The sequence below is a fragment of the Perissodus microlepis genome, chromosome 1 (assembly GCF_051167445.1).
Source record: "Perissodus microlepis isolate ML-2025 ecotype Zambia chromosome 1, ASM5116744v1, whole genome shotgun sequence".
Taxonomy (NCBI): domain Eukaryota; kingdom Metazoa; phylum Chordata; class Actinopteri; order Cichliformes; family Cichlidae; genus Perissodus; species Perissodus microlepis.
Window position 1 is genome coordinate 32,721,303 of NC_140461.1, and position 24,960 is coordinate 32,746,262.

General features: G+C 40.2%; 1 protein-coding gene across 1 annotated transcript; it reads right to left on the bottom strand.

Annotated features, from left to right (window-relative positions):
• Positions 1 to 867: 867 nt before the first annotated feature.
• On the bottom strand, positions 868 to 23,005 carry slc6a5 (solute carrier family 6 member 5). Its single transcript, XM_084952511.1, has 16 exons — positions 22,765 to 23,005; positions 21,253 to 21,726; positions 19,349 to 19,499; positions 18,743 to 18,874; positions 18,402 to 18,575; positions 16,395 to 16,545; positions 15,365 to 15,497; positions 14,202 to 14,336; positions 13,994 to 14,097; positions 12,994 to 13,118; positions 12,732 to 12,844; positions 9,319 to 9,450; positions 8,941 to 9,040; positions 7,686 to 7,786; positions 6,322 to 6,489; positions 868 to 5,162 (listed from the first exon to the last, which is right to left on the bottom strand). Exons 1-16 carry the CDS (start codon positions 22,765 to 22,767, stop codon positions 5,007 to 5,009), a joined length of 2,352 nt encoding a protein of 783 aa, XP_084808637.1. The 5' UTR covers positions 22,768 to 23,005; the 3' UTR covers positions 868 to 5,006.
• Between the last annotated feature and the right edge of the window lie 1,955 nt (positions 23,006 to 24,960).

A 24,960-nucleotide genomic window follows, 5' to 3' on the forward strand; every position in this document is an offset into this window, starting at 1 on the left:
GTTTTATCAGAAAGGTGTGCAATAAATGAAATAAAAACAAATAAATGATCACAGCAGTGACCTCATGGCATGTGTATCAAACAGGAAGTGGTAAAGGGGTCTTCAGAGTGTAAGCTACCCAACATTAATTCCTGATTTTTTTGTACTTTAAAAAAATCTGATGGTGTTGACAAAAACTCTGGACACGATTTTAATCACTTAAAAAATATTTAAAAATAAATTTTCAATTGCATATTTTCATATTATACAAGGTATTGACTTAAATACTTAGTGACGAGAGCCATGATGTTTAATTTTACATTACTTTTAATTTTTTTTCTGTATTTTAATATTATCACACCTGCTTCTGGACAATGGATTTTTAAGGTACTGGTAATGTATTGTACCATTTAAAATAAACATATATTTATAAAAAATGCTAAACCATACTTTTGTTGTATAAACATTGCCTTGGTTTGTCTTTTAGGCAGTTGGGTTAACACTTGTATGCATATTTTTAACCACAAAATTGGGTTTTATCTGCCGGACATGTTTTGTCCCTCATCTCAAGAATCACTGAATGGCCATTCAGTCAGTTGAGGGTATTCAATATAGGTCAACGAGTGACATGCTTGCAGGAGCTTTTAAATTATTATCATTATACTTTCCACTTCTTTGATTGTGATTTCTCAGTCGACAGCAAACAGTATGATATATTTTCATATGGCCATGATGCCTTCTGTACTTTAGCGGCTCAATGTAAGAGCAGACTGACAGACTGATTTGCAGAGGGGATTTATTGTCTCAGCCAAATTTCCGTTTTGTTATTGTTCATAGCTCTGCAAGCTCAGCATGTGTGCTGTCTGAAAAGAAGCCAGTGACAACAAGGAAAACAATAACATTTATTTATTGATTCATAGGGTATATATTTCATGATATAATAGCGATATATTATAATTGGCAAAGATACTATAATCCAATAGCATTTCTATACATAAATACAAAATCTGAGGTAGAGCCTCAAAGATTGATGAAGTTGAAAATAAATAAATGCATTTCACATATATTATATATATTTTCTTTCTTGTTTTTTTTGTTTTGTTTTGTTTTGTTTTGAGGGGTTTACACACATCACACACATTTTAAAACATAATTGTTATAGTGTATATCTACTCTTAATTTTAAAATTAAATTGATGTCATGGGCTTTTGGAGGCACATATCTATATCCATAGGCAGCAGTACCTCACATAGAACACACAGAAATATATGACATTACTCAAGTAATTAGAAATTTAACCTATGCATTCATAGGTCACACAATAAAGTGCCAAAAAGACACAACAGACGTAACAATAGGAATACCGGTACCATATGAGACAGACAGCTATTGTGTGATGTTATTTCTGAAATACATATAATATTCTACCATAAGAGGACATCTATAAGGCCAATGGTTACCTGAAGATGTTTTGTAACATATTGGCAAACATCAAAGAACACTACATGTTATATGAATGGCAGTATCTCGACCTCCTATACGCAGATGACACATTCCTTTTTTCTTTTAAAGATTGCTTTCTGTTTTCACTACAACCCTTATATAAATTGCTCTTTCTTTGGTTACTTATACTGCCCAAAGTTGACTTGCAGGCTAAGCAAATTAGCAGTTCTTTTTGGTTGCTGTTGTTGTTGTTTTGATTCTTTCACCTATGTAAAAGGACAACAGCAACCTTCTGTTTCTTTATGTAGAACATAAAGTTACCTAAAGTAAACATGCACTGTATTATACTATCGGGAGGAAAAGGACAAAGATTATTATACATGGACATCAAGTTACAGCAACACAAACTGCACATGCAAGCTCTTCATTACATTTTATGGCTCCATGTGGTTTCAACTAAACCCTAATTTAGTTTTTTATTTTTTTCTGAAAAATAAAGGCAGAGAATCTCTATAGAAATTGAACATAACAGGGCACAGAACAAGGCCCCGAGTGAAAGCATTAAAATCTCTCTCAGGGCAAAAAAGGCTTTAATCATTCAAGTCTTATAGCAATACGCAAACGGTCTACTACATCCAACATGATTTAAAATGCCAACCTGCTCATTTGGCCAGCCCTGCTCTAATTTGCATGAAAGCCATAGAGTTCAATGTTTTTTTGGAGCAGATTAGTGTTCATAGTCTGCTTTACCCAGCTCGAGTTAATAATTTGTTCTCCAAGATCATCAGAAATGAGAACTAGGTGCATCAAACATCCTGTAAATCTCCTCTGCCTCTTTCAGCAATCTACTTTAAGACTGACCATGCAAACATCTGATTGACAGGTAAGTGGAAGTTCATTTGAACTAATATATAGACAAACACACACATACAAGCATACACAGACATACATTATTATCACATTGGAACAAATAGAGCTAAATGCACTACATATTACCCAAAGCAACACTGCCTAGCAAGAACACTATTTAACATCAGGGTATTTGTGCTCATCGATTGATCGCGTTTTGTTTTCAAACCATAAAACCTCTTTGATCAGAATCTGTGCTATTTACATGTCAAGTTCTTGAAAATACATGGCTTAGAGAAATAGTTAAGGAGACATTTAAACTCTTGTCTACTGTTATAGAATCTATACCTGCAGCCTCCATTAAGAACGCTTACGCCACTCCACAATTCATCACCTGCAGTGTTAAAAGCATAGTAAAGCCAATTAGGAATTTTGTCAGCATGAAAATGCATATCCAACTGGTCAAATTGTGGAAAGTACTAATTGCTTCCGAGTGGATACATGGTGTTACTTTGAAGGTAATTGGTTGGCAGCCCACAAAGTAAAAGTTGGCTGCCACACATGTCACATTTCAAGAGGGTGCAAAGCCTGTCTGTCCACCTGCTGAGCTTTACTGGACTGTTCTTCAAGTTGCTGTGGCGTTACATAAGGAGATGACTTTTACGCCCCCAGAAACAGTGGCTCATTTGTGCTGAGGATATCTTAACAGGATGAGTTAAAGGGAAATATGTGCTAAATTACAGCATTATGGCTAATTCTACAGGATCACAGTGTGAGTAGAAGTTGGTGAGAGCTCAGAATTTTCTGCGTTTTAGAATGAAACTAATCAGTGCATTGATGATCAACAAAACTGTTTCAAGAGCTAATTAAAGTTCCAGTTTTGAAGTGTGACTTTCTTTTTAATTAATTTTACTCATAATGACCCTCCTTTAGCAGTGCACAGGGTTGGTCAAAACAGGCTAAATCACTTGTGTATCTTTTATATTCATTGCACTGAAGCAACAGCAAGCAAAACCAAAGCAGTGCTGCATTGAGATTATCTGACCTTTTGCAACACACTTCCACACCGTTCCCATTATAATTAAGCACTGGGGTGGCTCTGCTGTTTTCTGTGCACTGGCTGCTACTGTTCCCACAGCTACCAGAGTAGTCTGAAGGGATCGAGTATACCTGAGACCCTGTTTTCATGAGGACACACGTAGAAGCGAGGCATACGTCTGAAATGACAAAGAGGTCTCAAGAGCTCTACCACAAACAACAAGAGACAAAGTACACTTCCAGGATAGAAGGAGGCCATTTTCTAATCTTCATCTGCTCACATATAGCAGCAGTTCCTAATTTTTTGAGGACAGGACAACAACACACGCTTACTACTTGAAGAAAGTCTTTTTTTTGTACAAAATATTCCACAACTAGGGTTCAGAGAGGCATTATTGCCCCTCCCACACACACGCACACACACAAATGCGAGTCCCTGTCTTGCTACCTCTATCACTGCTATATATATATATATATATATATATATATATATATATATATATATTTTACACTGTTACTCTACTGATGCGATGTATATTGGAAAGAAGGTTTCGTCAGATGGCTTAGCACTTTCACAAAGACACGTCTAAAATATATGCACAAATAGCGACTACTAGGTTTTCAGACCTTAAATGGCCACGTTATCACCTTCTAGAAGAAGGCTAGACTACTCCTACGTTAGGAATGTGCTACTTTAAATTCTAGGACAATACAGCAGGAATACAACTTAATAAATAGACAAAGAGAGAGGGTATCACAAATGGTCCCTCGGGTTCAGAAAGAAAAATAAACCCAAGTTTGTACCATACTGTAGAGTCATCTGAGGCCAAAGTGTATCTACGGAAAGTAGTAATCAGGATGCATTCGCTACTCTACCGGGATGTAGGAGGCACAAATTGCAGATCTTATAATCTATTTTTGACAAAGCAATAGCAACTGAGTAGAAGCTCATATGAATATACATATATACTGCTGGATAGGAACAAAATGTGATAACAGAGCATATTGTGTTTTTTTTTTCTTTGCAGGCAGTTGATATTATTTGTATTGCCGATGGAATTTTGTACACAGATGGAACCAAACAAAGATCCCCACTGAGCTCGTTGTGCCGTTTTTTGTTTTTGGGGGTTTTTTTTCTCTGTCGCTCAATTTTCTTTTTGTTTTCCTGTGTCTGCTTGCACCAAGATGATTCATTATCTGTACACACGAATTTGATGGCACGCACATACACTTAAACTCACGCGCACACACACAGAGAAATACACACAACTCCATAGGGAGCAACTAGGGTGAGTCTAATATTGCAAGTGCAGTCTGAGCTGTGTCATTTTATGACACAATTTTTCTCTTGGAATAAAGATCCCTGGGAAGGGTTCTGGAGTAATCAGCGGTCATGTGTGGGAGGCAATGGTAGCCCATTAAGAGTGTACAAAGCAGCAGTGGAAGAGTAGACTCCACTTGGGCAGCTACTCCTCCCTGAGAGAAGAAAGGACATGATGCAGACATAAAGGAAGAAAAGAAGGAGCTTGTTTCCACATCCACGATAAAGCAAAGAAGACAAGAAGCAAAGAAGGCTTAAGTACAGAGCAGGAGAGAGAGAGAAGGGAGAAGACGTGGGGATGGAGACGATTCCCACCACCCACCAGTGCCTCCTACAGGGCTTGGAAGTGTTGGATGTGGTGCTGTCAGGATGGCTGCTACTGGTAAGAACCAAGCTGGAAGTCCTTGGGGGGCAGCTTGAGGCCCAGGGAGCTGGTTCCCAGTGGGTCAATCATGTTCTGGTAGCGTTCTCCACGGTGCTTCATCAGGAAAGGACCCCAGTCAGGCTGAGGGGAGCAGACCAGCTTCAGGCGCTGCATGACAGGAGGAAACACGGAGCACTTACAGGTAGCGATAATACATGAACTGCTCTCTTTAACAAATGCTGGCCTCTTGTTAAATTACATTTGTTTTGGCTTTTGCCCTGACTTTTAACACATTGATAAAGCTACTTCTTGCACATTTAACATGTCCATAAATATTCACAGCCTTTGCTCAATACTTTGTTGATGCACCTTTGGCAGGAATTACAGCCTCAAATTTTTCTGAGTATGATTCTAAAAGCTTTGCACACATATTTTTTGTTCTTCTTCTTCTTTGCAGAACCTGGTTGGATGGGGGAGCATCGGTGCACAGCCATTTTCTGATCTCTCAAGAGGTGTTCATTCAAAGACATTCATAGAGTGGTCCTGAAGCCACTCTTTTGTTATCTTGGCTGCGTGTTGGGGTTCACTATTATTTTGGAAAATGAGCCTTCGCCTCAGTTAATGAGATGGGACCAAGAACTACATATGGACAGGGGTGTACCTTTCCAAATCATGTCCAATCAACTGAATCACCACAGCTGGACTTCAGTTAAGTTGTAGAAACATCTGAAAGATCAGCGGTGGAAACAGGATGGACCCGAGCTCAATTTTGAGTGTCATGGCAAAGGCTGTGAAGATTTGTGTATGTGCTTCATTTTGTTTGATTTTTAATAAATTTGCAAAAATTTCAAGCAAACTTTTTGACTTTGTCACTATGGGGCATTGTGTGCAGAATTTCGAGGTGAAAAAGGATTTGACACTGTGATGATTACGCGTTAATTATGATCAAGCAAAGCAAAGCAAATCAAATGTAGCGTTAGAGGTGTGTGATAGAGGCTGCTGTCAGATACAGAGCGCACAAAGATGTTAGACCAGAAAGGCCCGTTCGTCATCATCATCCATTAATCAAAGCATTTTAAAGAGACCCACAAGACTCCCAGAAAAAATGTTCAAATTAATACTCAGCCTGCAGCCTTCCTCTCTCTGCTAATGAGCGAAGGATGAGACTATTGATTTCCTCGACAGTGTGTGTGTGTGTGTGTGTGTGTGTGTGTGTGTGGGCGTGAGAGAGAAAGAGAAAGAGAAAGAGACAAAGATGCATGTGGGACAGTGTGTGCGTAGCAGACAAACCCAAAACATTACGTGACAGTTTTATCACAATTATTACCTCGATGATGGTGCCGGGGGCCAGGTGCATCTTAATGACGAACATGATGGGGATCCAGATTACAGAGCAGATGACCATGAGCCAGCCCATAACCATGGACCAGGTGGGGTAGGTGTAGTCCTCATATGTCATCACCTTCCACTGGTAGAGACTCAGCCCCAGGATGCCCTGCACATGCCCGGAAATCCAAGAAACATTTGTTAGGTGAAATGGCACAGCACAGTATTTCAACTGCTGTTACCTGATGCTGCTCAACTGTGCAGTGATTGTCAGCACTGACTGGTATGGACCGTGTAGTAGCTTAACTGCACTGACCTCAGGGTCCAAGGCTAAAACTTTGTCTGCTGTTCTATATCAATGAGAAAATTAGATCTTTAGTTGTATTATATGCAGAGAGTACAAAAACAGGAAAGGCAGGGGTGGGTCGGGGTGGAAAAAGTATAAAAAACTGAATTTGGTTTGAAAGGATTAGAATAAGACCAAAAGGAATACAAACAGAGAAAAGATGGCAGACAGAACTAGGTTACCGGAGGCTGTGCATCAATGAGCTCCCGGAGGAAATGTGATCTCGAGAGGGAGAGAGAGGGAGCAGCAAGATGGCCAGCCGCCTCGACTGCTGCTCCATTTGTCATCGTCACCTCTGCTTTGGAGGTACAGTAGTTTCCATTACGACTACTAACATTAATGCTGGCCAGTGTCCAGCTCTTACGTGCCTTTGTAGTGAACTTCGACTACACAATTCAATTCAATTCAATTTTATTTATATAGCGCCAAATCACAACAAAAGTCGCCTCAAGGCGCTTCATAGATACAGAGAAAAACCCAACAATCATATGACCCCCTATGAACAAGCACTTTGGCGACAGTGGGAAGGAAAAACTCCCTTTTAACAGGAAGAAACCTCCGGCAGAACCAGGCTCAGGGAGGGGCGGCCATCTGCTGCTACACAGCATTCTACTTAAAGACTCTTAGCTTTACAGAGACAGGTTTCTTTGGAGATATGTGTATACTCTCTACTGATCATGTACATGTTCAGTGCAGATCAAACGCTGACACATTTGGAATTTGGCAACTTCAGTTTTGAAATGACGATCAACGTGAGAACCTGTGACATGACGGGAATGTGAAGGAGGAAATAATTTTTCGATTTCTGAGTACAGGAGCAATTTCTCCTCTGTTCCTTTATGATTGCAAATCAATGAACTTGAAAGAAGACAGTGAAAATAGAGGCATTTTGGGCTGCACATGTTCATATGTGCCCATGTGTACAAGTGTCTGTGTGCGTGTGTGTGTGAGCGTGTGTGTGTGAGTGAGTGTGCGTGTATGCGCATACCAGAGAATGAGATGAGCAAAAACAAACATACCGTCAGAATGGTTGGAGTCACAAAGGCCCAGCACAGTCTCCAGAATCGGTTTGGCTGGAAACCAATCATCATTTCAATGTCCTCACAAAACCTCTGTAGGCCTGCAAAGGAAGAAGAAAAAAGAGAAGAAATAAAAGAAGAGAAATGGGAGATTTCCAGAGAGAAGGCATGGAGTGTGACCTGGGTTTAATAACGTCCCTTTAAAAAAAAAGGATCGGTAAATTCAATCTGTCCTTATGAGCGCATGTGAATGCGTTTCTGTGGTCCCTGGAAAAAGTGAGTGAGCAGATGGCTTCATTCCTCTGCCTTTATTGACGGATAACTGTGAGTGACATGAAGTGGCAGAGTCACACAATCATTTCAATATGTCACCTGCACTGATGCTCTGACAAACTGGAGGCGAGCTTTGCTTCTTGGTAACAGCCTTCTGATACACACCTGAGCTCTCTGCCTGTGTGTGTGAGAGAGACTTGTGCATTACAACAGAGACTCCTAGTGGTCACCGCAGGATTAACAAGTGAGAATTCGTTTCCAGCATGAAGGAGCTTTGGACGATTGTCCCCTTTTGCAGATACGCATAATTGAGATGCAGAAACCCGTTATTTTAACTATGCTGTTCTTTTCAGTTTGATTTTTTTTTTCTTGTTAAAACTGCTACAACCTGAAGATATTTTGATTTTATCTGTTTTACTATGACAAAGGATTTTAAGTTCAGGAATAGAAATGCCTCAAAAACCACCAACATTCTCTGCTGCACCCTGCACTGACAGTAATATTTTAGGGTCTCTCGGCTGATTATACAGTTCGGCCCTGCTGTCTGTGGAAATTTGTCAAAGAAGCAAAGTCAAAGTAAAGAAATTGCATACACAATATCAGATATCTAGATTCTCAGAAGAGAAAGGTATTCTTGCATTTATTATTCTATTATATATATACATATGCCTTATGGGTATAGGTATGTCACCTATTGGTTTGACTGAAAAACCAACAGACGTATAAAATAACAACTTGGCAACCGTAAGTTTGCCCAAAAGGCCATGAAATCATCAGAGAAGTATTCACTAGATCAAATGTAATCTGTCCTTATGATCTTATCTGTCTACATTTGCAACCAGAGCAGTCGCCCCCTACTGACCATTAAAGAGAATGCAGATTAAAGGTACTGTCTGTGGAAAGAAAAAATCACAGCTGTGACTTCACATGCTGAACCTAGAGTGGCCTTAGAGTGAGCTTTCCTGGCAGCTCGTGTACTTACCATAGAGGTACGAAATCCCCACCAGCTCAAAGATAGCAATGATGACCAAAGAATAGGAGGCCGCAAATGTGTCCACCAACTGGAGCATGTACATCCCACTCTGTAACAAACACACACACAGAAAATATTACAAAATCTATTCAGCCTTCATCCTGCAATGTCATCCCTCCTGTCACCCGACACTTGGATTTGTCCACGGTCACAACTTCCTTTTAATAAGACTCAGCCTACTGTTCCAATCATTGCGCCTGACATCTGAAGGCCAGAACTTTGCTTGACATGCAGAAAAACTGGCATTGTATTCAAAGTCAGAGTCAGAGGGTGCAAGGAGAATGCTCAAGTATCCACTGTGAACCCAGAGTGCAGCAGAGCACATACCTCTGTGATCATGGGAAATCCCAGGATGAAGAAAGAGACGCAGCAGACCAGGGTGAAGATCGGCTTGTGTTTCCTTAGGTATTTGGGGTACTCATCTGACACAGAGGTGACTATGGTCTCGATGGTGGCAAACTGGGATGGAGATGAGAAGGGGGAAATATTAAAGAGAACTAGGGAGGAAATGTGTTTAACCATGGCAGATGTTTAATAAACATGCTGTTCAAACATTGCATTTGCTGAAAACAATCGCCAACTCTTTATGATTCCTATTTAATATTAATACTTCTGGCAACAGCTTACAGTAATCCTGCTTGGCTCCACTGCAGAATCACTAACAATTGTCCACCCAGGCCAGGGCGTAGAAGCAATTTCACTAAATAAAAAGCCTCAAGTCAGCAAGTTTACCTCATCTGAATCCAAGCGGCCGCTGCTGTCATAACTTTAGCATCCAGCATTTGTCTTCGGTTCATCCAATAAACACATAATTTCATTTATTTCACAAACAAATAAAGAACATTATTCTAACCCTGAGCAGAAGAACTTCTGAAAACAAATAAGTATGAAGGATTTAGTTTACAATGGATAGACTTTGATAGGATGAGCCTGTCTAGAGAATTGCAAATGTAACATGATGGTAAAAGGGACTCGGAACCCAGAGGACAGCAGCGGATGAATACATAAACATGAAAATTGAGCGAGGGTTGTATAGTGTGTGCGTATGCATAAGTATATTGTAGAAATGGCGCTGCCATCAAGCTATCTGTCACTTCCCCACTTCTTCCTTTTCCTCCTGAGCTCCCAAAACTAATTTCCCGTCAACATCCCAAGCCTATTACTGCTGAGCTGCGTTCCACGACAAAACCACAAGCCCTCTCCTCTGTGCTGCTGCTGCCAAGGCAAAGTAACATCATCATTTACTGTTACTGTTTACTTGTGTCTTAATGCACCACTGTGCCCTCTGCTCCTCTGCTCAGCTCAGGAGCATCACAATGCACTTGAAGGAGTTTGTGTTTTATCAGGAACTGTTTACCCAGGATCATGGCGGAAGGTGCTCTGGACTTTAAAAACATCCCGAAGACGAAAAGTGTTTGTTCGCTGAAGCTGCGTGAGGAATAACTCAGCGCAGTAACTGATATCATGGCTAGTGGGTCCAAATGAAACCATTTTGGGTTATTTTAGGAAAACATAGTGCTGACATGGAGCAATAATATAATCTGTCAGTTTGAAGTTTTTCAGTATACTTGTCTTTCACTTTTACATTTATGGATCTGCTAGTGGAATTATTGTTTTGACATTAGAATAATTAAAACAATTTCCAAATACAAATTGTAAATGATATCTAAAGTAAGTAAATGTTACAATAGACCATAGACAGATATATAGTTTAAAATTAAAACCTTATAGTTTTTTTGTTTACTGTAATTCCTTTTTAAAATGTAAAGGCACAGGCCACTTTGTAAGCTATTGCTTTTTGACACAAAAATCTAACCATCCAATCATGTGGCAACAACTGTTCAAAACAACCTGCGGAAGTTCAAACCTAGTGATGCTGATGCTGAATAAAGCTGTCATGTTAAAATCTCTGAGAAATGTTTCCAGCAACTTGTTGAATTCATGAAAAATTAAAGCAGTTCTGAAGGGAAAAGGGGCCCAAAACTGATGTACTGCATTTTGAGTAAAATACAAATGAAAAATATAAAAACAATGGTTTATTTACACGCTTAATTAATCATTAAGGAAAATAAGCTTGGTATGAACTGAAAGTATACTAATCAATTCAGTATTATTTGGCCAGCTTCCATTAAATGTAATGTTTTACATTATATTTATAGAACAAAATTCCACTGAGAATTTTGGACATAAACATTTTTAGTGTAGAATAGCTTCCTGAAAATTAATTATATCTTAAATTACACATCTGTGCAGTTATTGTTGGCATTCTCCACACTCCATATGCTCAAACTGCAGCTGGAGTGGTTTTATTAATATTACGATTGATCTTTCCATCATTTCGGTGATGGAATGGTTAACAAAATGAATTCTTATCACCCACAGTGTAAAGCGCTGTGTTCACATATCACATTTGATTGTTGTATTTACTTCCTGATGTTGCTTCAAGACTTTAAGGTCAACCTAGTTTCACTCACTCCAATCACACAGACTCCCCTCTGTTCAAGTACCTGGAGAGCTCAGGCACTTCAGGTGAAATCAGTCACAGCGGGTGCTGTGCATTTGTAATTATGTTAATTGGGTCAATGTGTGCAGTGTGCAGTGTTTATACATCAGCTACCAAACCCAAGTGTTAACCTCGGAGCAAACAAAAGTCAAGAGACTCGTGTTTCTGACTTTGAGATCTTCAGGAAAATTAAAACAAAGTGGGCCTGAATACCTGCCACAGCAGAAACAGATCATTTACCTGACAGACCAACATCTATCGACACCTCGTTTACAAACACATTACACATTAAAAATGAACACTGGCATCAAGGTCGAGATTGGTTTCCCTAATCTTGACCCTTGAAGGAAACAACCTCCCCTCACTGTGCTTTTTATTCATATTTTTTATATTAATTATTGCTTGAAAATGTTTACAATTATCCCCAACTCTGCACTTCACAGAGCTTTTTAGCCATTATCAGCTAATTTTTTCGTTTTATGTTTTAAGTGACACACAACTGGACTATACAAGCTTTGGCAGGAAGAGACTACTAAATATTCCTTTTGTATTTATAAGTTATATTCGTTATTAAAGAAAATCAAACTTTGTGCTCCTCGTTTGTGCTTGTAATTTTAAAAAAACTAATATTTTAACATTCTTGTAATCTTGCTCAGAAGTGAGAGTGTCACTTCTTCTTAAATACGTGTTGCCCACGAGCCTTTTCTCCTCATTTCTCCTTCTTGCCTCCATCTCAGGTGGGAAGCACTAAGATGTGAGGAAACAGGGCGAGGAAGACAATCAAAGACGAACACACTGAGAGATGAGGTGAGAGGAGATGTTTCTCTCAAGCACAAGAACAAGATCATCTCATCCACTACGCAAACACTGTGTTGGACAAGAGGGTGATGATGCTCTGGTTTCATAGGTAGTGTGGAGTTCTTCTGCCACCAACTGGCTAAAAAAAAAGGAAACTCTTTTCTTGTTTACATGTCTTGCTCAGATTCAGGTAAGAAGACTGACATCATCTTTAGCAGATGGAGAGCTTGTGCAGGATTTTACTCCAGCATTAGAGCAAAGACTAAAAGTGTTGTTTCATGTTCTTTAACATGTAAGTTCAAATAGAGTTACTTAAAAGTCATTTTATGGGCAAATTGTTTGCCTGTTTCCAGCTATAACTTCCAAATGCCATAGCTCATATTTAAACTTGGAACTTGATTTTTTTTTTTCATTAGTATTAAGAGGACGTAAAGGTTACCATAGTATCCAGGCCAAGGGTCAGAAGCATAAGGAAAAAGATGATTGCCCAGAAAGGAGACAGGGGAAGTCTGGTCAGAGCCTCTGGATACACCACGAAAGCTATACCTGGACCTAACACACACACACACACACACACACACACACAGACAAACATATATACTACATGTATAGTATTTCAATAGGAATACATAGACACTGTCTCGAGTGCAGATAAAAGCGGTGCTGACCTCATGCTACTGCCGGCCAGTTTGGGAGCTTACCTTCATCAGCCACCTTCTCTATTGGCACCTTTAACTCATGTGCCATAAAACCAATGACAGAGAAGATGACAAACCCAGCAAATATACTGGTGGCACTGTTTGTGCATGTCACTATGATAGTGTCCCTGCAATGAAAAGGAAAACAAGAAGAGAAAGGAGAAACGTGAAGTGAGCAAATATATTTGTTGTGACTTCAAGAGTTTTTAAGTATTTAAAACATAGAAATATGAATATGAAAACTGTCCAGTGGTGCCAAAGTCCTTCTAGAACCAGGTCTTGGGATGAGGAAGCCATCTTGCAACGTCTCTTGGCACTTATTTGGGCGGTTATTTTGAAGCATTGCCTAAATTCATTTGAATTAAAATGATCACTGGAACATAAAAATCTCATTACCATCGAGTCAAATCGGATTTTTTGTTTATTAAATGTTTGCCAACTTTGCCACAGAGTAATGATTTGAAAAGCTTTTAATAAGAAGTCAAACTTCTATCACCATATTTACTGCACCTGAATTCTCAAACATTTCATCGATCTGAGTGTCACATCCCTCTGATAACGTCTCTGATGCTCTCATACTTAGAGCCCTGTCTTGTGTACAACATTTAAAAAAACACAATTGGCAAATATATAATAGTGGATAATACTACTAAGCTTTCATTTATAGTAATAAACCATGTGTATATTCAGTTAATGTGCAGGTATTGTGACTGCATGAAGTAAAAATATATATATATATTTCTTGTGAATCAAAAAAGTTTCACACATTTAGGCTTTTGCATTTTTTGGCTTCAAATGCTGTGGATTACTTTAGCGATAAAACAAAGCACAGGAAGAACAAATTGAGAGAAAATGAAAGAAACAGCTTGTTGCAAAAAGTCACATTTATTACTGACATTTCATCCTACCAGACATTCAGACACATTCAGACATAGCGTCATGCATCTGTGGTGACAGGTGGAATTTGTCTGCCAGAAGCATAGTTTACCTTTTGCGTGTTTACCTGTAGCAGTTATTGTGGAACTTATTGTAAGAAGAGAGCGTGATGAGGCCGCCCCAAGCAGCCGACAGGGAGAAGAAGATCTGAGTGGCAGCGTCTTTCCACACCTGAGGGAGAGAGGAGCAGCTGCAGGAGAAGGGCAAGAACTGGAAGGCCTCTTTTCTGTCTGTACTTTAGTGTTTGTAGAATTCAGTGAGGAAATGCTGGTTACCTTTGCATCATTTAGTTTCTCCCATTTTGGTGTGATAAAGTAGAGGATGCCGTCAGCCGCACCGGGGAGGGTCACTCCTCTGATCAGGAGGATGACGAGCACCACGTAAGGGAACGTGGCGGTGAAATACACCACCTAATGAGAAAAGAAAAGAAATGAGCAACATCAGCACACACACACATGCAAAGATAAAACAGTTTTTTTCATAAAACAGTCAAAGTCAGTAAACTTTGAAAGATCATTTATATCCCTCTCTTTGTGTCTGGACTTTTAAAGTTTCATTTATTACTACTATTTATTTTCCTTGTCTTTTATGTTTTTGTTTTTTTTAAATACATTTATTTTTTTAATTAAAAAAAAAAAACAAGAGTTAGCTGTTTCTCGTCACAAAAACACTACATTAACATATATATTAGGATTATATTAGGATCACTTTTGATCCAGATTGTGGTGCAAACAGGAATTTGTACACTAAAAAAATCCCAAGTTTACAATTATTACAGAAAAACCTCTGACACAGGCCTGAAGCTCCACTCCACAGTGACAGGCTTATGTGTGCTGCAGCTCATCTCTATGTCCACCAGAGGGCACCACAATACAACAATCGCAATTTTATTCAGTTTCTGGGTGTTGTTTTGGTCTGAGACCATAAGACTGTCTTTTTAAAGCAGCTCTAACATTCACCTGGGCTTGAACAGCATTTTATATATTTATAAATTATATATTTATGTATTTATTTTTTCCTTCTTTTGCTTTCTTTAAACTAAGAAAATAGCTTTCAGTTATTTAAAGTAACATTTAAGTATTTCTTACGAGAAAAAAAAAACTCAAACACGGAGTTTAAAAGAATTGTTGTGAAGTAGATAATTTATTAAACACAATATAATGCACTTGTTTTGCGTTTATCTAGACTCTGGGTATTTGCATATGAAATATTTTCTTGGAAATAAACTCAGATCTGCGTTATTTTTACATTTTTGGAAATGACAGTTTTTCCTCATGAAAGGTTGTGTGTCACATACTTCATCACTAGGTGGCGATATTATCATTAAAGGGAACGCAATCTGTTAAAGGAAAACTAATAGCAGCATGTCTTCTGAGCTTCAAACTTCAAGCAGAAAGACATCGGAAGGCAGGTTTTAGTTTTGTTTTTAGTTTGTTACCTTTCCCGATGACTTGATTCCTTTGGCTAAAGAGGCGTAGACAATGAGCCAGGCCAAGAAGAGACAGCCGGCCAGAGGCCACCGGATGTCTCCTGGATATTCAATTCCTTTGGAAATGTGCAGCACATTGTACCTGCAGGTGTTATTCAAACAGAAAGGTTAAGTCTAAAAAACAAAAAACAATGCAGATCAAATGTTCATGCTGACACTGTTTTTGTTTTTGATTTTTTTCATTTTGCCGAGTCATTTATCTACATTACAGAGTCCCAAACATGTCAGAGGGTCTGCCAGAGATGTAAGATTTATGTAAGATTTTTTTTTTTTTGCCCAACTTTTGACACAAATCTCCATAAATCATCATTAATTATATATTGCGAGGATAGCCTCGTTGTGTTTAAAGATATTAAGCTGAATGAGTGCAATAAGAGGTAGAGAACTACAAAGTGTCTGTACAGTTTTTTTCCTTGTATATAGAAAACAGTACGATTACCCCACTCCGGACTTGATTTCTTTCCTTCTGCTTTTTCTGTCTTTATATTGTTATATTGTTAAAGTGTGCATAAACATGTTTTCATAAAATGCTGCAGGACTTTTTTTTATTATTATTGTGCTGTACTTTTTTGTACATTTTTGAGATTATTTTTGCAGTGTTTTACGTGAATATCTCCTATGTGGGTGATTTTGTGGGGTATGAAATTAAAAGATTAATTTGTGGCTTCAGGCAACTATCTGGACATGTACTTGTGTGTTGTCACATTAAAAAGAAATGCAAAATATAAAACAAGAAGACATAAAACTATAATTATTAGGAATAAACCTTATCTAAGTGTCCATGAACTTTTTACTGAAGCAAAATGATCACTTTTTTTGATGGCTTGAGAACTGCAGAGAATAGTTTTTAAAAATATCAGATTCTGTCTTTCATCCAGTCATAAATTTATTTATTTTTTTAAATCTGGCTAAAAATGTATAGATCTTTTTTTTCAGGAATTGAAAACAACATTTTATTTTGGCCAGAGGATTCACTCACTTGAAGTATTCCTCACTGGGGCTGACATATGTCTTGTTTCCGTCCATACTCATGTTTAGCAGCTTTGTCAGGTTTCCCGCTGTGTTTGCCAACGTACAGAAAGTGGAGTTCTTGATGGACGTGATGTTTCTGTCCCGCAGGATGCATGAGTCTGTTCCAATCAGAAATCAATACACGTCAGCTTGGAGAGGCTGGCAGAGAGCTGCTGTGGGACACAACTTACTGCCCGCTCAGGTACACACTCTGAATTGGGGTGAAGAGATGGATGTGAGTAAGAAGTGGGAGGAAAAGGCCAGATGGATACAGTGCACAGTGTAGTGTAGCCTCACTGGAAACTTCTTCCACTTGTATTTGTTAAAATCCTACACTGCTGCACAGCAAAATCTCCAGTATTAAATTAACACTAGAGAGTGTCTATATGGGTCCACACCTCTGAGTGTTAAATACAACACTGTTGAGTGTTAAATTAACACTTTTGACAGTGTTATATGTTTAAAAGTAACCTAGTCAGTTTTGAAGATTAACAATGGCTAACACTGAGCAGTGCTGATTTTCTAACACTGGAATATTTCTAACATTTTGAGTTATTTTCCAGTGTTAGAAAATCAGCACTGCTCAGTGTTAGCCATTGTTAATCTTCAAAACTGACTAGGTTACTTTTAAACATATAACACTGTCAAAAGTGTTAATTTAACACTCAACAGTGTTGTATTTAACACTCAGAGGTGTGGACCCATATAGACACTCTCTAGTGTTAATTTAACACTGGAGATTTTGCTGTGTGGATATGATTAAATAAATGTTTCTAAGCCCTGTTCTTACTATTTACAATTTTTTTTCATGCAAACAAGGTAGACAGAAGTAGGTTTAAGCTTTTTATATGACTCTATTTTCAGTCATTTCAAGCTTATATTAACTGGGCCTTAATGATTCAGGACGTTTTTTTAATTGTGTACTTGTGCAACTGTTTTTTTGTTTGTTTTTTTTGTTGTTGTTGTCATTGTTTGTTTGTTTTTTAGAGGGGGGGGGGTGAATACACTCAGTGGACAACATGTGATGACATGACATGAATCCTTTATGACCCTAGGCCACAAATATAGCTTTAAAAATTACATTGTAGTGTAATATTACTGCATATACATATTTTAATATATCCACATCTCTTTGGCATAAAAGGGAAACATTAAAGTATGCATATAACAGATTATTTTTGCAGAGCTTGTGCATTGCATTGCAAACCTGTTCAGACCTCGCTCACCCACACAATAAAATCATATATGTAAACACATTAACATACGTCAGGCTACATAGTTCACGTTTTTGCTCCCTCTTGTCTGCTTCATCATTCAAAAGACGCAGACATGCAGACCCGAATAGGCCTTCCCGTTTCATCCAGCAGGGGTCAGTCTCGGGCTCACTGCAGCACTGCAGCAGCTCAGCCTGTACAGTAAATTTGTCAAGCAAGCAGTTTTTGTGCTGAATTCACAGAATCGCTAAAGGCAAATATTACACAAAGTGAAGCCTTTTTCGACTTTTATTCGATGCAAATTGACGCCAAGACGCCTTCGATTCTCCGCTTTTATGTTTTCTTTGCTAAAACATAATTTTATCCACAGTTTAATTCAGTGTCAGACCACTAACAGGCTGCTTCTGCTCCATGCTGCAGCTTTAAAACATGAAGCAATGCTTTAATCTGACAGAATCACACAAAAGAATAATCGAAGATATAAATATAGCGTGTTTCGGGTGGGATTTTATCTCCCTGGGGCCTTCATCCCCTACTTTACTGGCCTCTAACAATCCAACCGGATCATATAGAAAACAAACTGGGTGCTCTTAAGTTTAAGTATTTTTCAGAGTGAAACACCGCAGAGATCACAGGTCAGTATTCATTATACTGCAGGACACCTTAGCTGAGGGAGGCATGACGCATTGCGTATTGTGGAGAGTGGGGTGCTTTTCTAGTGTGTGTGTGTGTATGTGTGTGTGTGAAGGTGTGTGTCTTACCTAACAGCAGCATGTCTTTGTCCTTACATTCCACCGTGTTCCACTCATTCCTACAGTTAGCCCATGGCAGTGAGCCCTTCAACGAAGCGAACAGGTAGTACAGTGTCCAGCACATTATAATATTATAGTATATGGCTATCAAGACAGATATTATCAACATGGCAATCCCGCAACCTAAAATAAATAAATGAGACGAAATAGATAAATTACTCTTAAGGAAAGTGGAGAACTCGTGATTATAAAATGTATTTATTTTTTATTTGGGTTTTATATGTTTATTTCTTTTTTATTTCTTTTTTTAAAATTATATTTCTTAAAGATGAGGAGATGGGCCAGTTTACCTTGCAGAGCGGGGATGCATTTCCACACTGACACTGGCCCTTGACTTGCAAACTGGCCGAGGGAAACCTCCAACAAAAAGATTGGGATCCCAGCGATGCCCAGCATGGTCAGGTAGGGGATCAAAAAAGCTCCTGCGGGGAATTAAAGACCAGGCTACAGAGCGGAGTTTCAGAAGCACCAAAGTCTGAACCTAACTATGGAATAAAGTGAAAATCATCAAACGTGAAGTGTGTACTTGGCTGCTTCTAAAAAAAAACATTCGGCATATGGGGAAAAACATACGGCAGCTTTTAATGACTTCTGCAACATTTAAGTATATTATTTGATAATAACTCCTATATAAAGCAGTTATAACAAGGACAAGAATGCCAGTTAAAATAATGAGAGTCGATTTTGCTTGGCGATGTAAGCACATTATATCTGCGCACCACCAGAGGAAATCCCAACACTATAACCTATTTTTTTATTTCATTTTTAACATAGTTCTCTTAGCATTCGCATGCTTACAGGCCTAACAGGATAAAGGAATGAATGGGGCTAATTCCGGCCCTGACTGAAATTTTATTTTATTTTATTATTTAAAACACACACACATAAAGTCTTACCTCCCCCGTTTTGGAAGGCAAGATAAGGAAACCTCCACACGTTTCCCAGTCCCACTGCATAGCCAACCATGGACAGAATAAAATCCAGTTTATTAGACCAGTTTCCTCTGGCCTTATTCTCATCTCCCCCTTCGTCATCATCTTCGTTAACCTGAGGGGGGGAAACACTGACTGAGTCTCTAAAATGTTTTTAAAAAGTAATAATAATCATTTAAAATAAAAAAAAATAAAAAAAAAAGCTAAGTGTAACTACAAGAAGAAGCACTCAGGCTAACTCATCTCCCATCAACAAAAAAGCATTCTCTAGTTTAAAAACAAATTATAAATACATAATTAAAAAGAGTAACTCATCATTCTGGGGGGAATTGTCCTTTACAGACAATAATATTACATGCTCACTGATCAAAGCGCGTTTTTTCCACATTCATCATGCTGACTGAAAATCTGGAACATTTTTATTTACAAAATGTTGACGAATCCGATCCGAAACACGTTTTTTTGGGCCATCTACATTTTGTTCACTGTATTCGTTATATTTTAATTTTGTTCCGTTTTACACACGACAATTAGAATTCCATAGCGGCTCTCAAAGCTTACACACGTAACTCGTCTCATCCTCTGCTACGCTTAAGGGCCGTTACCTCCACCAAACCGCTGGAAATCTTCGTGGAATTTCATGCGGAGATTAAAAACATTTCCTGAAGATCGATTCAGGAAAATTCAGGAGAACTTTTTTTTTTTTTTTTTTTTTTTTTTTTTTTACTACTACACAGCAGAACCTCATTTATCAGATTCAGGAAATAGACTGTGTTGAATATATAGATTCCGATTCACAAATATTGCGCTGCATGGGAATGTGTCTGTGTGTCTGCTTCTGTAAGTGTGAGCGTGTGAAATGGTAGGGGTGGTGGGGGATGCCCTCCTGGGGATTGGAAACAATCCGCAGTCTCCTGTAATACAGCGCTGTCTATCAGCCGGATAACACCTGGGCTTTTGGGCCATACCAAGTGTGGGCAGGGAACACCGAGAATACCGCGAGAGTATGATTCAGTTCTCTTTTTTTCATTAACCATGTTATCACCACCAAGCACAAATCAAGTTTAGAAATGTAACTAAAATAATAAGAAAAATAAAAACACCTGAAACAGCCATAGGTTTATGTCTAAAGGGGCGATCTAATCGTGAATAAACAAAACAGCCCAGTGTGCGCGCTTTGTTTTCCTCATGTTTAGCTGACATAAGCGGTTTTTAAAGTTTTGATCAGACACCGCAGACTGCTGCAGAGCATCAGAACAGACGCTGCGCAAAGCAAGGGCAGCAAATAGCTCAGGGTCCACCCAAATTACAACACATGCGTGATTCAACCCGGTATCACTGCGAAGAGGTTCACCATAGTCTGTTACACCTGTGGGCGTTCCGTGCGCTTACAATCTTTGCATACACTGAATGAACCACTCTCACTCCCAATACAGGCTTTCCCGAACCGGTGCATGAAAGAAAAATAACTAAATAAAGACCACGAACTATGTATCAGACAATACTGTTTAAGCATCCCGACAACGAACCCACGGTCTGTCCTCACAATGACGGCTCCCTCTTAAGATCCACTTTTAAAGAATCCTCTGATTCAGCTCAGAAGTTCTGGGGCTACAAATGAACAGCTTAACACGTCCGTCACAAATCAATGCCTGGGGTAGCTACCACATTTTTTTTTAGAGTTCCACAGATTGTTATTCACAGCAGAGATATTACTAAAGGTCTGCGTGGCACTGTCCCCCTGTTTGGAGGCAGCAGGTTAATCCAGTCAGCTCTCCGATCAGCCACGAGCGGAAACACATCCACACCGCACCTGCCTCCACAGCGGCCGCCCTCCGTTAAGGTAACGGTTCATTTAGCTGACTTACCCCCGCCACGGTTCCAGGCTGAACAGACGTGTTCCCATCTGTTCCCAGTATGATGGTGGTCTGGCTCATAGACGTCCAGTTGCCTGCGGTGTTGTTCTGCTCAGCGGTGGCCCGGAGCGGGTCGCCGTACTGGGCGGACCCCCCGCGGGCCGAACCGACGGAATCCTTCCTCAAGGCCGAATTAACTGCAACGGATCCGGGGACGGCCGGCGGGGTGTTTTTAAACGTCCCGTATTCTTTATTGCTGTCCGGTTCCCCCGGTTTATTTTCCGCGGGACAAAAAGTGTTGCGCTCGTTACAAGGAGGCGGCGGCTGAGGCGCCGGGTGATGGCGAGGGGTGGACGGCGGGCACGCTGCCGTGTTGTCCGGTTTGTTTCCTGTAAGTCCCGCGGCTCCGTCGGACTGCTGCGCAGGGATGTAGCCGGTGGGAGCGCTGGCCGGTTGTTTGGCCATGTCTCTGTGGTCAGACAGATCCTGGAATATGGGAGCGACAGATCAGCGAGATAAAAGGAAACAGCAGGGCAGAAACCATGAAACTAGCAGGCGTTTGCAGGCCATCGCTGCTCTGGGACTAAAAACAAACAAACAAACAAAAAATCATAATAAAAATTACGCTCTTTCCCTTTTCTGCTGTATGCTGTGGCTCTGGTCGCTCCATAGTTTCAGCTCAATGTCTGCCGGTGTGTGTGTGTGTGTGTGTGTGTGTGTGTGTGTGTGTGTGTGTGTGTGTGTGTGTGTGTGTGTGTGTGTGTGTGTGTGTGTGTGTGTGGAGAAAGTGCTTGTGCTTGTTGGAGGGAGGGGGTTGCTTTTGCTTCTCCGGTTCTCGCTTTCTGCAAGATTCTTTAATTTTACGCCCCATTTCCCCCCTCATGTCATTCAGCCACACACATCCACTGATTTTTATGGGCAATAGACAAGCTGCTGCGGGTCTCTCGGTGGCTTCGCTCTCCCCGCAGGCATGCAAGATCGCCGGCGTTACCAGCGGTGAGCAGACCACGGGCGCGGAATTACAAATGACGCCCCTGAAATGTAACTTTGGGTGGGGGGGGGTGGGGGGTGGGGGGGGGCAACAGGAATAAATCCTTAAAAGAAAATAAAAATTACTGACCGGTTTGTTGTTTTCTTAGTTGTATTTTTAGCGGGGGACTAACTACCTGGCTTCCGTTTAAGTCGGTAGAGAGCGAGTAAATTGAGAAAAAAAAAGATTACAAAAATAGACATGATCAACCAAATGTTAACTTTCCCATTGAAATCTTTCTCTAAAAACGGAAATAAAGAAATAAAAAGGTTAGGTGACACAGAAGAGAAAAGGCGGTTAAAGTTTTTCAGTGTGAAACCACAGCTGCATTTCAGCACCACGGACAGCTCGAGCGCCTGAAAGCGTTAAACGGTGCCCCCTGCAAGAAAAGTGCCAGATTAGCATAAAAACAGAAGAGAATACACTCAGAGGACAGAGGATAGATAGATGAAACTGCAGGAGAATAGTTACACGAATTAGTTTGGAACACTTACCATTTTTTGCAGAGCTCTGCCAGCAGGCTGGAAACAGCTGTAAAGAAAAAAAAACCCGATGAGGAGACGACTGGAAGCGGACTGGTTGTAGCTCCGCAAAGTACCAACTGCAAAGCTTTTCTATAGCTCCGTGGGAAAGAGTGGGGTTTGCGTCAGTGCAGAGCAAGGTGCCCTTCCTGTGACATTTTCTTGATAATAGGAGTTTGATAAATCATTGGCCTTGGATTCGGATTTTTAAAGGGACAACAGGAGAACAAGACGACGGGGGCGCGCGTGTGTGCGTGCGTGAATTGTCTGGTTACGCACGTTGAATGCGTGAGCGCCGGACAGAGCCTTCCAAAACCTGATTAATACACTTGTCTCTAAGGAAGTGTGGGATGTTTACACGCATGCAGGGAGCGTCCCACTTGATCTCACGTGGCTTGTCTGAATAAAGATTTCCAGGTTTGGGTAATTATTGGGGGGAATTTGAATAGACTGGAGTGCACCGAGGCCTAAGTAATGTTTGCATTGTGCTGAGCCAGGATAGGCCAGTAGTTCCAATTACCGTAGCAACATCAAATACTTTATTTTACAGAAAAGAAACTAAGACTGTGCCTTAAGCTGACAATCAAAGATGAGGGAGTTCTTTATAGTTATTCTCATAAATTCACATTCAACAATTACAATTAGACACACACATTTTCAGAAGTTGTATGGGTGGAATACACCATGTGCTAAAAATGGCCTGAACTATAAATAGTTTTTCCACTTGGCGGGTTTTACGCACAAAGCTCTGGGCTCTATACGTTCCTTCGTGCGTCACCAATAGGAAACTGATCAAATACAGAGAAAAAAAAGTGGGCGAGGTCTTGACAAAGCTACTCATTTGTTAAAGTCTTACGCAAGAAGATCTCTGGGGGTTTTTTTAAGTTAAAGTCACGTGTTTTAAGGGGAGCCGGAGCCAACCACTGGAGCCTGCACTGGAAGCAGTGACACCCCAAAGAGGCGGAGGGGGGCATACTGTACAGTCTAAAACACTGCATTGCGTATTCTCCGAATCTCGCTGTACACGTGTCCCGTGAGTTGTGTTTTACCCCCAAACTAAAACCCCACTGGTGAACTGATGATTTAAGAATGGAGCGTTAATTATGAGCTTAAATGAAAACAAAGGCCACGGGACGGGTGGTAAACTGTGTCGGAAACAAGCCAAACTGGCTCCTCTTGACCCTTTCCGGCAACGTGGACATAAGTTTGCTCACAAGAGTGAAGTCAAGTCAGGTCAATCCCAGTGAACGGAAAAATAATTAGTGCGTCGCTGCCAGTCAAGTACGTTGTTTAACCAGGTAGCGTTCACTAACATGCGATATAAATCTCAAAGACCCTCTAAAAACAATAAAATAAATAAACGAAAATAATAATTTATGTTTTAAACTAACTTGCTATACTGTGAACTGGTCGTTATGGCGTTTTTCTTCTCTAAGCACTCGGAGCGCTTTTAAACACGTCATCTGAACCGCTGTAATAAACTAGTACATTAAATGCCCGTTTAATGCCCTGATTCTTTTTCTTTTTAAGTTATTAATTTATTTATTTATTTTGGACAGCTGGGGAAGTTTGGGGCAGTTTCTGCTCGCCCGCTGTGATCGGTGTGGTACCAGCAGGACACGCGAGGGTCTCACTCGGGGCCTTTCGCTTGCTATGCACGCCGGGCTGCTTGCGCTTGTAAATCTCCGTCCGTTCCAGATAAGAGTCTGGAGCGGCTGTATTAGCCACAGCCTTGAGTTTAATTATATTGTCAACAGAGAATAATTGTAATTGATTTCTGCTCCTCTTCCAGAGACCGCTGTGCGCGCGGACTGACACACATACACACGCGCGCGCACATACACGCCCACTGCCAAAAAGACCCCGGTTTGTTGTATTTTCTTCAGAGACAGCGTGGTTTACACTACTTGCACACGCGCAGCAAAGTGAAGAAAGTGCGCATTAGATGCGTCACACCCTGCAACTGTTTAAATTCTACTGTGTCAGCATATATATATACATATGTTTTTTTATTACTTTGAGCGGACTGCATCCTAACGGAGGATGTGAACTGCCTCTCGCCTAGTGTCTCCTCGTGCTCGTTAATTATGTGAGCTCTTGTAATTAATTGATCACTCCCCCTGTCGCCTGAGCGATAAGAAGCCGCACCAATTCTAACGCCTGGGAAGC